Raw genomic sequence first — 17,074 nt, 5'->3', positions numbered from 1 at the left:
GCTCTGAGTCTTGAACTGTTTTTGTTGCAGATTCACATCCTGCATGGGTGAATCTTCTTTTACTTGTGTAGGCAGTGCAGTGCATTCCTCTGGATGTGTGCTGTCGCATTCTGCGTACAACTGCCCGGTTGTGCCACCAAATCCTGATCCCCTATATCATATGTCACTCCTACATCTGTATCTAATGTTGCTTCTCTGTTATACCCTGTAGTTCTGAATTTTCACCAAAAACTTCTTTCCAGCTTTTCCCCAGATGCATGATGCTCTAATTCGGTCTGAGTCGCACGTTCAGTTCTATGGTTCTTCCTGCTCACTTTTCGTTAGAAATTCAATCGCTCTTTCGGCGTCCCTCCTTCTCGATAGTGATTTACGTTTCTTACCTATACGGCACTTGACGGCGTCATTAGAATCCTCGCTGTTTGCTAGTGTTATGGGACGCCTACCCATGACCGTTGTTAAAATCTGCCTTGTTAGGAGGGTTTGATAGTGTGACATCCGTCTCTCTTCCCTGTGCGTTTTTAAGAGGGTTCGAACTTTAATAGTGACAACTATTTATTTACAGCTCGTACAAAATTGATGTGTGTTTCAAAGTTTTACTGACCTTCAAAGTGGTCACCAGCATTGTGTATAACCCGTTCCCAGCGATGTGGACGTCGTAGGATACTCTTAGCAGTGCCAGTTGTGTTGACAGTTCGAGCACCGCGGTCTTTTGCCCGACGAATTTGTAGCAGTTCTGAAGCGAATGCCGTGAAGTGTTTCCTTCAGCTTAGAAATCGAGTTGAACTCACGAGGGCTTAAGTCAGGGGAGTGCAGTAGGTGGTATAGCACTTAGCAGCCCCATCAGTCAAACAAATCAGTAACAGCTTGCACTGTACGTGCTTGACCATTGGCCTGCAAAATGATGGTCAGGCCCTGCAGAAAGTGTTATCACTTCTGTCTCTAAGCTGTTCATTTTTGGAACACAGCCTACGACCAGCTTAGAGACAGAAGTGATGACACTTTCTGCAGGACCTGACCGCCATTTTGCAGGACAATGCTCAAGCATGTACAGAGCAAGCTGTTACTAATTTCTTTGACTGATGGGGCTGCTAAGTGTTACACCACCTACTGCACTCCCCTGACTTAAGCCCTCGTAAGTTCAACTCAATTGCTAAACTGAAGGAAACATTTCACGGCATTCGCTTCAGAACTGCTACAAATTCGTCGGGCAATAGACGGCGCCGCTCGAACTGTCAACACAACTGACACTGCTAAGAGTATCCTACAGCTTCCACATCGCTGGCAACGGGTTATACAAAATGCTGGTGACTGCTTTGAAGGTCAATAAAACTTTGAAACACTTATCTATTTTGTATGAGCCGTAAATAAATAGTTGCCACTATTAAAGTTCCAACCCTCGTATCCCTACATTTACGTGGCACACACACTATGATAGGAATACACAGAATAAGAAAAAACATGGAAAATGTTTGAAAATACTTGTCACTCACCAGAAGCGAATTCATCTCCAAAGATAACGGCTCTGGCCACGCAGACCTTGAGCGTGTGCAGCAGGGGCTGCTTCCTCAGATTGTGATTGATGAGAGCGGTGACGAGACCGATGCGCGCCATGCCCAGCCACAGTCCCACGTACTCCACGCAGTTGCCCAGCATCAGCGCCACCACGTCCCCTTTGTGGTAACCCTCTGCCTCTAGTGCATTCGCCACCCTCAGACTATACTTATGCAGCTGAAAAATTCAAAAGTATATTTCACTGACTTGAAGCAAATGAATTTTATACTGTAAGTATGCTTTAGAATTCGGTTTACTTCCAGCACGAACTTATTCGAACTACTGACAAGTTTGTACAAAATGGGATCTAAAAGTTTTCGATCTTATTCTGCACCATCGGCTATAAGGTAGTCTCTTTCGGAGAGAATGCAACGTTCCCAACACGTCCTCCGCAGTTAAAATGCATCCTGAAAGTCTTACTTGTTACGGTGTTTAGTAAGCTCTTTGATTCCTCCATTGTATCAAGTCTTCGGCCCTTCAATTGGAACTTCGCCTTCGAGAAAGGGAACAAGAAACACGATGCAAACTCTGGTTACGGTTTTTACTCCAGAATACAATACATGAATAACGCTGGTCAAATATGGTCGTACATTATCATGTTGCAGCACCCAGTCGCTCTTAGGACATTATCGTGGATGTTTTCTCCTCATATCGTCCCTCAAACCTCTTATAACATCACAAAAGAGCCCTTAAAATTAAAATGGCTCTAAACACTATGGGACTTAACATCTGAGGTCATCAGTCCCCTAGACTTAGAACTACTTAAACCTAACTAACCTAAGGACATCACACACATCAATGTCCGAATCAGGATTCGAACCTGCGACCGTAGCAGCAGCGCGGTTCCAGACTGAAGCGCCTAGAACCGCTCGGCCACAACGGCCGGCAGAACCCTTCATTTGCCATAAGTCAACGAGGGGACGAACTCATAATAAACAATCCCGTGAATATGTACAAGTACAGATCAACATGGCCTTTTTTGCCGGAGGTGAATACGGACTCATCCATTGCTAAGATTTCTGCTTTTTCCTCACTAGTGACAGCCTCTGAAAGAAAGTTTCAATCGTCTTGAAGCTGTTGTTTAAGCTTCCTGTAGACTTCTACGCGATGTTGCTTCTGATAATCTTTAAGCAGTCTTGGCACAAACCTTTGCTGGTGTGATGCCGGTTGAGGGCTTACCGGACCGGTCGTCATCATCAGTAGATGTTTACTCGTTTCTGGACGCTTATACCAGTCAAAACTCTGAATCTGAACCTGGTAGTCCTGGGCAAATACACAAACTGGGATAACTTCCCCTTCCTACTTGCCTTACTCACAACTCACTCACCCCCATTCCCAACTCAACAATAAGACACTGTCTTACACCATTACCCCAGCCGCTCTTTTCCCACTTTTGTCAAAAAGCGAAATAAGTAAGAAAAACTGGAAAAAAAACGGACAAGTGTTAGGAAGACTCGCGCTCTGAAGATTCTGCACAAACTTAATTATGTATGCAGACAATTCATCTACAGGTTTTGATGACTGACTTTGCGAGTGGCAAAATATGTTACGTAAATGGCTGGCCGTATCTTTTGATTGCACTGCTTAGAAGCTTAAACATTTTACACCGCCAAGGGACCGTAGACCTTAAATCTCGACTTTATACCCTTACCCGTTCCTGAGAAAAAGGGATCTTAACAGACGGACGGACAAAAAGTGATCCTATTAAGGGTTCCGTTTTTACCGATGAGTTACGGAACCTTAAAAACCGTCATCTTATTTGAAATATTTTTGCGAAGCAAAATACAATTTTAACAATTTTTCCCTTATTTATCCACATATGAAGCAGCTATTCGTCCCTGTATCGTTGCACATAGCAAATGTTGCACACTACCTGACATACATTTTAAATGAATACGAAACCAAACTCTTTCTTATAGAAACTTGATTTAACTGGTAATAAAAACATGAAAAACTAATTAATTAATAAAAAAATTGAGTAATGTCAGAATAAGTGAAATAGTATCTATTACTGTTACTGCAAGACGAAACAAGAAGGAATAGATAACTGCAAAATAGTACGCAAGTGTGACTATCCATGTAAAACTGTAAACTGCTAATGAAATGTATTTGCTTGGTGACCAAAATTCTGGTCTTACTTAAATGAGGTATTCCTCATTCTTGTATGTATAAAACGGTACATTACTTTAGAGAAAATCAATATTTCGCGCTCTATCATTTTCCGCATAACTTACGAATCTACAGCTTCATCTATACTCCACGGATCACTGTAAACTGCGTGTCACATCATATCTTGTATTGAACCGTAAATTGAAGTCTGTTCCTCTTCTCTTCGCGGATGGAGCATGGAAAGAATGAATGCTTCCGCTTCTATGTGCTAGTCCGGCCCCGGTAGCTGAGTGGTCAGCGTGACGGAATGTCAATCCTAAGGCCCCGGGTTCGATTCCCGGCTGAGTCGGAGATTTTCTCCGCTCAGGGACTGGGTGTTGTGTTGTCCTCATCATCATCATTTCATCCCCATCGACGCGCAGGTCGCCGACGTGGCGTCAAATCGAAAGACCTGCACCAGGCGAACGGTCTACCCGACGGGAGGCCCTAGCCACACGACATTTCCATTTCATTTCTCTGTGCTAGTCGTTATTTTCATAGTTTTATTTGCACACGGAAGGGACTGAAGAACATTCGTGGTTTCTAAGCTGAAAGATGAGTGTTTGAGTTTTCCAAGCACGCTCCAGGGAGATTTAGGGCGCATTGCATCGACTTCTGCCAGTTAAGGTTTTTCAAAATATCTCTTACACCCTATTAAAAAAAAAAAAAAAAAAAAAAAGAAAAAAAAAAAAAAAAAAAAAAAAAGTTGAAACTGCTCTGAGCACTATGAGACTTAACATCTGAGGTCATCAGTTCCCTAGAACTCAGAACTACTTAAACCTAACTAACCGAAGGACATCACACACATCCATGCCCTAGGCAGGATTCGAACCTGCGACCGTAGCAGCCGCGCGGTTCTGGACTGAAGCGCCTAGAACCGCTCGGTCACATCGGCCGGATACACTCTCAAAGCCAGTCAAACAAACCTGTCCTCTTTCGCGCCGTCTTTCTTCTATCGATAGTATTTCTAAACCAAATATCTGATCTCGTTTCACTGTAGAACGTAAGTATTTCTTAAACCTTCAGCTTGGCATAAATAAAATGCCCAGCTTTTGTAACAGCCGTAGGTTGAGTTACACATATCAGGACGGCTTTATCTAAAATCAACATTAGCTGTGCCGAAAATAAACGTCGTGAGAAAAGTTCATCGAAAACTGAAGTTTTCCATTTTTAAGATCTGCATCACGGGCAGTAGATGTAAAAAAAAGAAACTTATATTAGTAAGTACGCGTCTTTAACATACTTCATACCTTAAAACGACATATTTAGTTGAGAGTAAATGATGTCAATTATTGGATGACAAAGTGTTACTTTAAACCCAGTTAAGGGTTCTGTCTTCCTCTTGTCTTTGCGAAGCTTGCCGGCCGAAGTGGCCGTGCGGTTAAAGGCGCTGCAGTCTGGAACCGCAAGACCGCTACGGTCGCAGGTTCGAATCCTGCCTCGGGCATGGATGTTTGTGATGTCCTTAGGTTAGTTAGGTTTAACTAGTTCTAAGTTTTAGGGGACTAATGGCCTCAGCAGTTGAGTCCCATAGTGCTCAGAGCCATTTGAACCATTTTTCGCGAAGCTTGTCGATGTGGTTCTCTACAGCTTTAATTCGTTTGTTGGTCATTTTACACTCAATGGCCCGTCTTTCGCGTGCTGCAAGTTTCGTCATGCAGTCTGTCACATGGTCCTGTGAGACATGCTGTTTCTGAGATCAACCGAGTGACACGTCGCAGTGATAAGGCAAAGGCATTCGGGAAGATGGCGGTTCAAATCCTCATCCTCCCATCCACATTGAGATTTTCCGTGATTTCCCCTCAGATCACCAAAGGCAAACTCAGGGATGGTTTCTTTGAAAAACAAACGGCCGATCTCCTTACGTCATCTCTCCCTAATGACCTCGACGTCGACGGGTCGTTAAACCCAAATCTTCCATCTTTGTTTAAGCCTTAGTTGCTGTATTAATTCTTTCCAGCTATTTATACTGAATCTGAAAAGGGCAAGATTGTGTTTTTAAGACCTATTGCTACACTTCGTTCGCTACATTTCTTAGTATTGCAAATTACGAGGGGCGTCCTATAAGTCATGCAACACATTTTCCTTGACCATTTTCGGATGAAAAAATACAGGATTTGTTTTAGGGCATCGTGCATCAGCCCCTACAGTTTAATGAATTTCGGATTGGTTGCGGCGCTGTATGTAGACTTCAAAATGGCGGCTGCAACGGAGGTGCGTTCAAAGCAGAGAGCTCTTATTGAGTTTCTTTTGGCGGAGAACCAGAGGATCGCAGATATTCATAGGCACTCGGAGAATGTCTACGGAGACCTGGTACTGAACAAAAGCATGGTGACTCGTGGGGCGAGGCTTCTGTACAACTGGATATTTCTGTTAATCACCACCTTACGGAAGTCCGCGGCTCGTGGTCTTGTGGTAGCGTTCTCGCTTCCCGCGCACGGGGTCCCGGGTTCGATTCCCGGCGCTCATCATCATCATCATTATTACCTAACGGAAAACTATAAATACCAAAGGTCCACCTGTGCTTGCGCGTTACGAGGCTGATTGCAACAATTTTTTGTCGAACATCGTCATAGGCGATGAAACGTGTGTTCATCACTTGTAATCGGAAACAAAACGACAATCTAATTAGTGGTGCCACACCACCGCTCCTCTGGAAAAAAAAAAGAAGTTCAATGCCGCACCCTCAGCTGATAAAGTCATGGCGATGGCCTTCTGAGACTCTGAAGGGGTTGTTCTATTTCATGCACTCCCTCATGGTGCAACGTGAGTCATTCTATTTCATGTCCTCCCTCATGGTGCAACGGTCAACCTTGAGCGTTTTGTACTACCCTCAGGAAACTGAAAAACGATTTCAGCGTGTACGTCGCCACGAAATGCAAACGAACTACTTGTTCTCTACTACAACGCAGGGCTAACAGAAGTCTGTGCCGCACTCGAGAGGAGCCCTCAAAGCTTCATTGGACTGTTCTTCCTCATGCACCCTACAGCCCAGATCTCGTACATTCCGACTTCCACCTTTTTGGCACAATGAAGGACACACTCCGCAGGAATCAGTACGTGGATGATGGGGAGGTTATTGATGCAGCAAGACGATAGCCCCGACATTGACCAGTATAATGGTACCATGCGGGCATACAGGCCTTCCCAGTAAGGTGGCGTAAGGTCGTGGCATTGAACGGAGGTTACGTTGAAAAATAGGGTTTTGTAGACAAAAGAGGGGAGAATAATACGATGCACTGGAATCCTGAATAAAATCAACCAGATTTCAGAAAAAAAATGTTGCAATACTTATTGAATGCCCCTCGTATATCTGTCAGCGTCTAAGAACGTTAATATATATATATATATATATATATATATATATATATATAGAGAGAGAGAGAGAGAGAGAGAGAGAGAGAGAGAGATACACTAACGTTATATATTTATATATTTTCCTATCTTCCAACACAATGCATTGGATTTGGTGTTTTTACCTGGAAGTTCTCACGGAGCAAATTTTTAACTCCTATCACTTCTGTGACTAAAAATTTTGTAGAGTTTCTCGACTGTATCGGAATACGGAGCCTTTAAGGTCTAAATTTAAAATGTTACTTGATACTGTTTTGCATACCATTGTAGACGCTACTCATGACGGATGCCCGTCATAAACTTGTCCGAAGCATTTGCTCACATCTAACCCCTTTCGTTCAATACATTCAATTAACTGACATTCGTATTTTAATGCAGACTGAACCTTGATCTGGGCAGAGGAGGTAAACAATTTGCATATCTTTAAGTCAAATGATTTCCAAAACAATTTTTCATTATTTGAAGACAGCGAAAGACTTCTCTTGACTCATAGATTTCACCAAATTTTCGACTTTTTCCTTCCATTTTAATTTTTCATCCCACTTGTTTTTATATTCCGGAGCTTCCTTATCCTCTGTTGCATTGCCCTGGTCGTCCTAGCTTATTAATGCTTGATAGTTTCGTTAATCGTACGGTGATTTCTTACCAGGTATCTTCTTAAACATATTGCAACGTGATGCAATTCTCAACAATACAGAGGTCTCTGCAGCAATCCGCGCTGTTGCTTAGCATCAGTCTGAGACGAGTCAACTGGCAAGCAACATGGATGTATCCGTCCCCACTCAACTAAATCGTAAGGAAACCGGAAATGTAATAAGAGCAAGAAGCAAGGGCACCAGTCAGAAGGTAAGCGAACAATAAACCTCTGTAGGCCGATCCGTGACACCCAAAACACTGGAGTCAAATCGACTGCACCTTCTTGCTAAAGCATAACATGAAATTCTTACAGGCATGCATATTTAGTGAATACGGGTACCTTCGACACTGCTATTACGTTCAGAGTAATCTGATTTTGCAAACCTAGTATCCAGAAAACGTGTAAGATATGTCTGAGACAGTTTTTGTGTTGGGGGAGCATGCATTTTCAACAGATCAGGCAAAACATCATGACCACCTACTGAATAGCCGGTAAGTCCACATTTGGCACGGATAACAGTGGCGAAGCGTCGTGAATGGAAGCAGTGAGACCTTGGTAGGTCGCTGAAGGGAACTGGCATCACATCTGCACATATAAGTCACCAAATTCCCGCAAATTCCGGGGAGGGAGGTGGTGACCTCTAACGCGAAGTTCAGTCACATCCCAGATATGTACGATCGGGATCAGATCTGGCGAGTTGGGGGCGGGGGGGGGGGGGGGGGGCAGCACATCCTAAAACCATTTCATCACATTCCTGGCCTTGTGACACGGCGCATTATTTGTTGAAAACTGCCATTTCCGTCGGGGAACATGATCGTCATGAACGGGTGTACGTGGTCCGCAACCAGTGTACGATGCTCCTTGGCCTTCATGGTGCCGTGCACGAGCTTCACTGGACCCAAGGATGCCCACGTCAAAGCATAATGGCCTCGCCGCCAGCTTGTCTCCGTCCCGCAGTATAGTTGTCAAGGAGCTGTTCCCCCGGAAGACGATGGATTCGTGTTCCCCGATCGGCACGATGAAGGAGGTTCAAATGGTTCAAATGGCTCTGAGCACTATGGGACTTAACATCTGAGGTCATCAGTCCCCTAGACTTAGAACTACTTAAACCTAACTAACCTAAGGACATCACACACATCCATGCCCGAGGCAGGATTCGAACCTGCGACCGTAGCAGCAGTGCGGTTCCGGACTGAAGCGCCTAGAACCGTTCGGCCACAACGGCCCGCTGATGAAGAAGGTATTGGGTTTGATCAGACCATGCAATGCTCTGCCATTGCGCCAGCGTCCATTTCCGATGGTCACGTGGACATTTCAGTCGTAGTTGTCGATATCGTGGTGTTATCACTGGCACATACATGAGTCGTCACCGAGCGAGGTGGCGCAGTGGTTAGACACTGGACTCGCATTCGGGAGGACGACGGTTCAATCCCGCGTCCGGCCATCCTGATTTAGGTTTTCCGTGATTTCCCTAAATCAGTCCAGGCAAATGCCGGGATGGTTCCTCTGAAAGGGCACGGCCGACTTCCTTCCCCATCCTTCCCTAATCCGATGAGACCGATGACCACGCAGTCTGGTCTCCTTCCCGAAACCAACCAACCAACCATGGTTGGTTGGTTTTGGGGAAGGAGACCAGACAGCGTGGTCATCGGTCTCATCGGAATAGGGAAGGATGGGGAAGGAAGTCGGCCGTGCCCTTTCAGAGGAACCATCCCGGCATTTGCCTAGAGTGATTTAGGGAAATCACGGAAAACCTAAATCAGGATGGCCAGACGCGGGATTGAACCGTCGTCCTTCCGAATGCGAGTCCAGTGTCTAACCACTGCGCCAACCAACCATGAGTCGTCGGCTGCGGAGGCCCATCGTTAGGAGTGTCCGGTGCACTATATGTTCAAACCACTTGTACTCTGCCCTACATGTAAGTCTGATATTAGTTCCTCCACAGTTCGCCGCCTGTCCTGTTTGACCAGTGTGCCTAGCTGCGACGTCCGACATCTGTAACGAACGGTGGCCGTGCAACTCCACGATGTCTGGACGTGATTTCGCCTTGGTTTCGCCACGTGTTGGAGACACTCACCACAGCACTCCTCAGACACCTAAGAAGTCGTGCCGAGCCTCCGGGCCATCAGAATCTGTCCTCGGTCAAACTCAGATCGTGCGCTTTCCGAATTCTACGCATGGACAGCGCGCTCACTGATGCGTACGTCTGACTAGTAGTCACATCTCGCCAGGGGTCGCTACTATCGCCTGGACGGTCTATATCGATAGTAGGTCGGTGGTCATTAGCTCTGGCTGATCAGTGTATATCTGCATCTATAATCTGCAAGGCACAAGCCAATTTACCGTGTGTTGAGGAGAGTACTTATGGGACCACTACTGTTCCTTCCTTCCCTCTTCCATTCGTAAATATCGCATGGGAGAATTGTTAGCGGTAAATCTCTGTATGGGCTCTAAATCGTCTGATTGTCTCGTTCTGGGTAACTTCTGAGACGTGTATGGAAGAAAGTAACATGGTCTTCTACTCTTCCTGGAACGTACTCTCAAGCATTTCAATAGCAAACCTTTCTGAGATAAGTAAAGGCTGTCTTTTAGTGTCTGCCACTGGTCTGTTGAGTATGTAACGCTTTCTCGCCTGCCGGTATGATCTCATAAAAAACCGCGCCGATCTTTGGCGGATGTTTTCTGTGTCTTCTATTAATTCAACCTGATGAGGGTCCCAGACTGATGTGCAATACTCAAGAATTGGTCGGGCAAGTGTTTTGTAAGCCGCCTCTTGCGAGGTTGAATTACTTTTCTTTTAGGTTCTTCCTAAGAATCTCAGCATGGCTTCTGCTTTCTTTACAGTTATTTTTCACTTTAGGTTGTTAGTTATTGTTTCCAGGGATTTGTCGCTATTAGTGTACTCTAATAGTCATTGACATTTTTTCGCCTATCCACGAGCAAATAAGTTCCATTTATTTACGTACAGGGTCAACTGCCAGGCTATCCACCGATCGCCTACCCTCCGCAGCTCGTCCTGCAACTCCCTACAGTAACTAATCTTTACATCTGTCGATTTTGTGCCATCCGAAACGTAATCCTGAATCCATTCACAAATCTGGTCCTATACTCGGTAAGGTCGTATTTTGTTCAGTAAACGAAAGAGAGCAGAACTGTGTCAAAATGCTTACTGACGTTAAGGAACGTCGCACAAAGCAGGCCAACGTTGCCTACGGTGATATGCGTATCATGGACGAACAAAATGTGATTTTAACGAGTTTTATGTTTGTACAAACATTTATTTTTGTATAAGAAATTTTCGTTTCCTAAAAACGTCTAATACGTGAGATAATAGAGCATAAAACAATACCCATAATTCTACAACAGTTTAACGTCACCGTAGAGGCTTGTAATCACGTGCATCTGTCCTTCGACCCATCTTGAAAGCGGGAATGGGGGTGACCTTGCTTTCTTCTAGTCGCTAGGCACCTTTCGTTGCTCCAGCGACCTACTATATATAATCTAACACAAAAAAAGACGTACCACGAAGGACTTATCCGAACGGGACAGAAATCGGTAGATGTGACGTACTTGTACGGAGAAAAAAAATGATTACAGTTTCAGAGAAATGGAGGATTTATTAAAGAGAAAGAGCTTCGAAAATTGAGCAAGTCAAAACGCGTTGGTCCACATCTTGCCATTATGCAAGCAGCTTTTCGTCTTGGCTTTGATTGATGAGATTTTTTGGATGTCCTCCTAAGGGTTATCGTCCCAAATTCAGTCCAGTCGTCAAAATCTCGAGCTGGAGGGCCATACTAATAATGTTCCGAATGTTCTCAAGTAGGGAGAGAACTGGCGAGCTTGCTGACCAAGGTAGGGTCTGGGAGCACGAATACAAGCGGTGGAAACTCGAGCCGTGTGCGGGAAGGTGTTATCTTGCTGAAATGTAGGCCCAGTCTGACTGGCCAAGAAGGGCAACAAAACGGAGCATAGAATATAGTCGACGTATCACTGTGCTGTAAGCGTGCCACGGATAACAACCAAAGAGGTCCTGCTATGAAATGAAGTGGTACCCCAGAACATTACTCCTGGCTGTCAGGCCGTACGGCGGGTGACAGACAGGTTAGTATCCCATGCCTGCCCACGGTGTCTCCAGATACGTCTTCGCTGATCATCGGGATTCAATTAGAAGCGAAACTCGTCACTGAAGACAATTATACGCCAGCAATGAGATCCCAGGTCGAAAACATGCCTGGGCCAGACAGCAGTGAGTTACCAATCCGACTGTCGCCCACCCACCCATTTTGTTGCTCATCATGGCGAGCCATCTGGGCTTACATTTCAGTAAGATAATGCCCGCCTCCACATGGTGAGAGTTTCCACTGCTTGTTTTCCTGCTCGCCAGACCCCATCTTTGCCAACAAGCTCGCTGAATCTCTCCCCAATTGAGAACGTTTGGAACATATGGGCAGGTCCCTTCACCCAGTTTGGGATTTTGATGATCTGCCGCCCCAACTGGACAGAATTTGGCACTACATCCTTGAGGAGGACATCCAAAAACTCTTATCCATCAAAACCAAGCTGAATAACTGCTTGCATAAGCGCCAGACGTGGACCAACGCGTTTTGACTTGCTCAATTTGTGAAGCTCTTTCTCTTCAATAAATGATCCAATTTTTCTGAAATTGTAATCATTTGTTTGCCTGTACATGTACGTCACATGCACCGATTTCCGTCCCGTTCGGATTATTACTTTATTCGTACGATCTCCATTGAGTCTCACAGGTATTTCATTCGGTCCAAATGCCTTTCACTATTGAGCGACAATGTTTGATTTTCTATTCCACTATCACTTATCTCAGTATCTGCCATTTCGGCGTTCGTGCGAAGATGCGATGATTCAAAGAAGGAATGTATTACGATTTTCCATGGTGAAACAATTTCGGAAGGCCTCCTCGACGTCATCCTTCGTTTCGGCGCCACATTCTTATTCAGAACGGTTGGGACAATTTGGTTTCAAATTCATTGAGCACTTCTCCCATTGTTCTCCTTAAGCTCATTTCGACTTCGTTAAGCCTTTGCGATTGTTACTTACGGCTGACGCCAATTCTCTTCGCTTATGTAGCAACTTTCTAATGCTGCTATGGAACCACCATGCCTCAAAACCTTGCTCGGCACATATTTGTCTAAGGAGTATTGAAAATGCCTTTGAATTTCCTCTATTCGTGCTCCCCTCTTCGTCCTCAGAGTTAAATAGTTTTGATGACTATTGAGATACTATGTAATTTGCTAAGCAAGTAATATTTTCTTGCCTTTCTTCATATTTCTTGTCCCACTCGTAGGCACCGGTATTATAACAGACCGTGGTCTAGGGGCGCCGTCACGGTAGCTCCGCGTGTTCGGTCACGGGGCTGGTTGTATCTTTGATCAGAAATCAAAACGCCCTCGAACCCCGCCACTGCTTAAATTTTTAATAAAAATTATCAGCTTTGGCAGCCGAAGACTTCCGGCCTAAGAAGTCACCATCATTCTCCTAACGGCCTTGTCAAAGAAAGCGGACGAGCGAACAGAGGTTCAGGATACTCTCTTGCCCTTGAGGTGGGAAAATGTCCTTAAGGGCGGAAGAATCAGCACTGACCAACGGCACGAGGATGCACAAGGCAATGGAAACCACTGCATGAAAGACAGACAAAATGTATCCACAGGACATGTGGTCTGTAATTGAAAATGTGTCATTATGATCTCTCCATTGGCAAAAGAGTCCAGACTAGTCCCCCATTTGGAACTCCGGGAGAGGACTGCCAAAGGGGAAGTAATCATACGAAAAAGACTGAATAACCAACGAAGGATAACGTTCTTCGAGTCGGGCGTGGAATGTCAAGAGTTTGAGCTTCGTAGGGAAACTAGAAAATCTGAAAAGGGAAATGCAAAGGCTCGATCTAGATATACTCGGGGTCAGTGAAGTGAAATGGAAAGAAGACAAGGAATTCTGGAGGAGTATTGGGTAATATCAACAGCAGTAGAAAATGGTATTACTATTTAAGGATTCATTATGAATAGGAATGTAGGGTAAATGGTGAGTTACTGTGAAGAGTTCAGTGTTAGGGTTTTCTCATCAGATTTGACAGCAAACCAACACAGACAACGATAGTTCAGGTATACATACCGACGTCGAAAGCACAATATGACGAGGTAGGGAAAGTATATGAGGATACTGAACGGGTAACGCAGTACAGAAGGGAGATTAAAATCTAACAGTCTTGGTCGACTGGAACACGGCTGTAGAAGGAGTAGAAGAAAGGGTTACATGAGAATATTGGCTTGGTACTAGGAACGAGAGGAGAGAAAGACTGATTGAGTGCTGCAATAAATTTGAACTAGTAATAGCTGATCAAGAATCACAAGAGGAGGTATACTTGGAAAAGGTCGGGAAAGAAGGGAAGATTTCATTTAGATTACATAATGGTCAGACAGAGATTCTAAAATCAGATACTGGATTGTAAGGCGTACCCACGAGCAGATATAGACTCGGATCACTATTTAGTAGTGATAAAGAGTAGGCTGAAGTCTAAGAGACTAGTCAGTAGGAAGCATTACTCAAATAAGTGGGATACGGAAGTACTAAGGAATGAAGAGATATGCTTGAAGTTCTCTACGGCTGTTGATACAGGAATAAGGAATAGCTCAGTAGGCAGCTCTGTTGGAGAGAAATGGCCATCTCTAAAAAGGGCAGTCACAGAAGTTGGGAAGAAAAAAATATGTACAAAGAAGGTAACTGCGACGAGACCACGGGTAACATAAGAAATATTTCAGCTGATCTATGAAAGAAGGAAATACAAAACCGTTCAGGAAAATTCAGGAATACAGAAAGACAAGGCGCTGAGGGATGAAACAAATAGGAAGTGCATGGAAGCCAAGACGAAATGGCTGCATGAAAAATGTGAAGAAATGGAAAAAGAAATGATTTCCAGGAAGACTGACTCAGCATATACAAAAGTCGAAACAGCCTTCAGTGAAATTAAAAGCAAGGTTGGTAACATTAAAGAGTGCAATGGGAATCCCATTGTTGAATGCAGGGGAGAGAGCGGATAGGTGGAAAGAGTACATTAAAGGCCTCTATGAGGTGGGAGACTTGTTCGATGACGTGATAGAATAAGAAACAGGAGTCGATTTAGAAGAGATAAGGAATCCAGTATTATAATCAAAATTTAAAAAGAGCTTTGGATAATTTAAGATTAAATAAGGCAGTAGGGATACATAACAGTCCATCAGAATTTCTAAAACGTATTGCAGGAAGTGGCGGTGAAACGACTATGGCGATGTACCATCTGACTTTTGTAAAAATATCATCCACATAATTCGGAAGAGTGCAAGAGCTGACAACGGCGAGAATTATCGCACAATCAGCTTAAAAGCTCATGCATCCAAGTTGCTAACAAGAATAATATACAAATGGAAAGGAAAATAGAGGATCTATTAGCTGACGATCATTTTGACTTTAAGAAAGATAACGGCACTAGAGCGGCAATTCTGACGTTGCTGTTGATAATGGAAGCAAGACTAAAGAAATACACTCCTGGAAATTGAAATAAGAACACCGTGAATTCATTGTCCCAGGAAGGGGAAACTTTATTGACACATTCCTGGGGTCAGATACATCACATGATCACACTGACAGAACCACAGGCACATAGACACAGGCAACAGAGCATGCACAATGTCGGCACTAGTACAGTGTATATCCACCTTTCGCAGCAATGCAGGCTGCTATTCTCCCATGGAGACGATCGTAGAGATGCTGGATGTAGTCCTGTGGAACGGCTTGCCATGCCATTTCCACCTGGCGCCTCAGTTGGACCAGCGTTCGTGCTGGACGTGCAGACCGCGTGAGACGACACTTCATCCAGTCCCAAACATGCTCAATGGGGGACAGATCCGGAGATCTTGCTGGAAAGGGTAGTTGACTTACACCTTCTAGAGCACATTGGGTGGCACGGGATACATGCGGACGTGCATTGTCCTGTTGGAACAGCAAGTTCCCTTGCCGGTCTAGGAATGGTAGAACGATGGGTTCGATGACGGTTTGGATGTACCGTGCACTATTCAGTGTCCCCTCGACGATCACCAGTGGTGTACGGCCAGTGTAGGAGATCGCTCCCCACACCATGATGCCGGGTGTTGGCCCTGTGTGCCTCGGTCGTATGCAGTCCTGATTGTGGCGCTCACCTGCACGGCGCCAAACACGCATACGACCATAATTGGCACCAAGGCAGAAGCGACTCTCATCGCTGAAGACGACACGCCTCCATTCGTCCCTCCATTCACGCCTGTCGCGACACCACTGGAGGCGGGCTGCACGATGTTGGGGCGTGAGCGGAAGACGGCCTAACGGTGTGCGGGGCCGTAGCCCAGCTTGATGGAGACGGTTGCGAATGGTCCTCGCCGATACCCCAGGAGCAACAGTGTCCCTAATTTGCTGGGAAGTGGCGGTGCGGTCCCCTACGGCACTGCGTAGGATCCTACGGTCTTGGCGTGCATCCGTGCGTCGCTGCGGTCCGGTCCCAGGTCGACGGGCACGTGCACCTTCCGCCGACCACTGGCGACAACATCGATGTACTGTGGAGACCTCACGCCCCACGTGTTGAGCAATTCGGCGGTACGTCCACCCGGCCTCCCGCATGCCCACTATACGCCCTCGCTCAAAGTCCGTCAACTGCACATACGGTTCACGTCCACGCTGTCGCGGCATGCTACCAGTGTTAAAGACTGCGATGGAGCTCCGTATGCCACGGCAAACTGGCTGACACTGACGGCGGCGGTGCACAAATGCTGTGCAGCTAGCGCCATTCGACGGCCAACACCGCGGTTCCTGGTGTGTCCGCTGTGCCGTGCGTGTGATCATTGCTTGTACAGCCCTCTCGCAGTGTCCGGAGCAAGTATGGTGGGTCTGACACACCGGTGTCAATATGATCTTTTTTCCATTTCCAGGAGTGTATCAAGACGTGTTCATAGGATACGTCGACCTGGAAAAATCATTCGACAGTGTTAAATGGTACAAAATGTTCGATTTTTCTGAGGAAAATAGGAGTCAGCTATAGGGAGAGACGGGTAATATACAATATGTACTAGAGCCAAAAGGGAGTAATAAGAGCGGAAGACCAAGAACGAAGCCGGTCGGAGTACAAGAGCCAAAAGGGAGTAATAAGAGTGGAAGACCAAGAACGAAGCCGGCCGGAGTGGCCGTGCGGTTCTAGGCGCTACAGTCTGGAACCGAGCGACCGCTACGGTCGCAGGTTCGAATCCTGCCTCGGGCACGGATGTGGGTGATGTCCTTAGGTTAGTTAGGTTTAATTAGTTCTAAGTTCTAGGCGACTGATGACCTCAGAAGTTAAGTCGCATAGTGCTC

The 17,074-nt window shown here is 45.5% G+C and overlaps 1 protein-coding gene across 1 annotated transcript in view; it reads right to left on the bottom strand.

Annotated features, from left to right (window-relative positions):
- Window positions 1-17,074, bottom strand: part of LOC124608137 (long-chain fatty acid transport protein 4-like) — a 325,190-nt gene that overhangs the window by 104,122 nt on the left and 203,994 nt on the right. Inside the window, exon 3 of the mRNA XM_047139962.1 lies at window positions 1,491-1,728. Coding sequence (XP_046995918.1) covers window positions 1,491-1,728 — 238 coding nt within the window. The remainder of the gene's footprint in view (window positions 1-1,490; window positions 1,729-17,074) is intronic.

This window comes from Schistocerca americana, chromosome 1 (assembly GCF_021461395.2).
Source record: "Schistocerca americana isolate TAMUIC-IGC-003095 chromosome 1, iqSchAmer2.1, whole genome shotgun sequence".
Lineage (NCBI taxonomy): Eukaryota > Metazoa > Arthropoda > Insecta > Orthoptera > Acrididae > Schistocerca > Schistocerca americana.
This window is presented reverse-complemented; position numbering and strand designations above follow the sequence as displayed.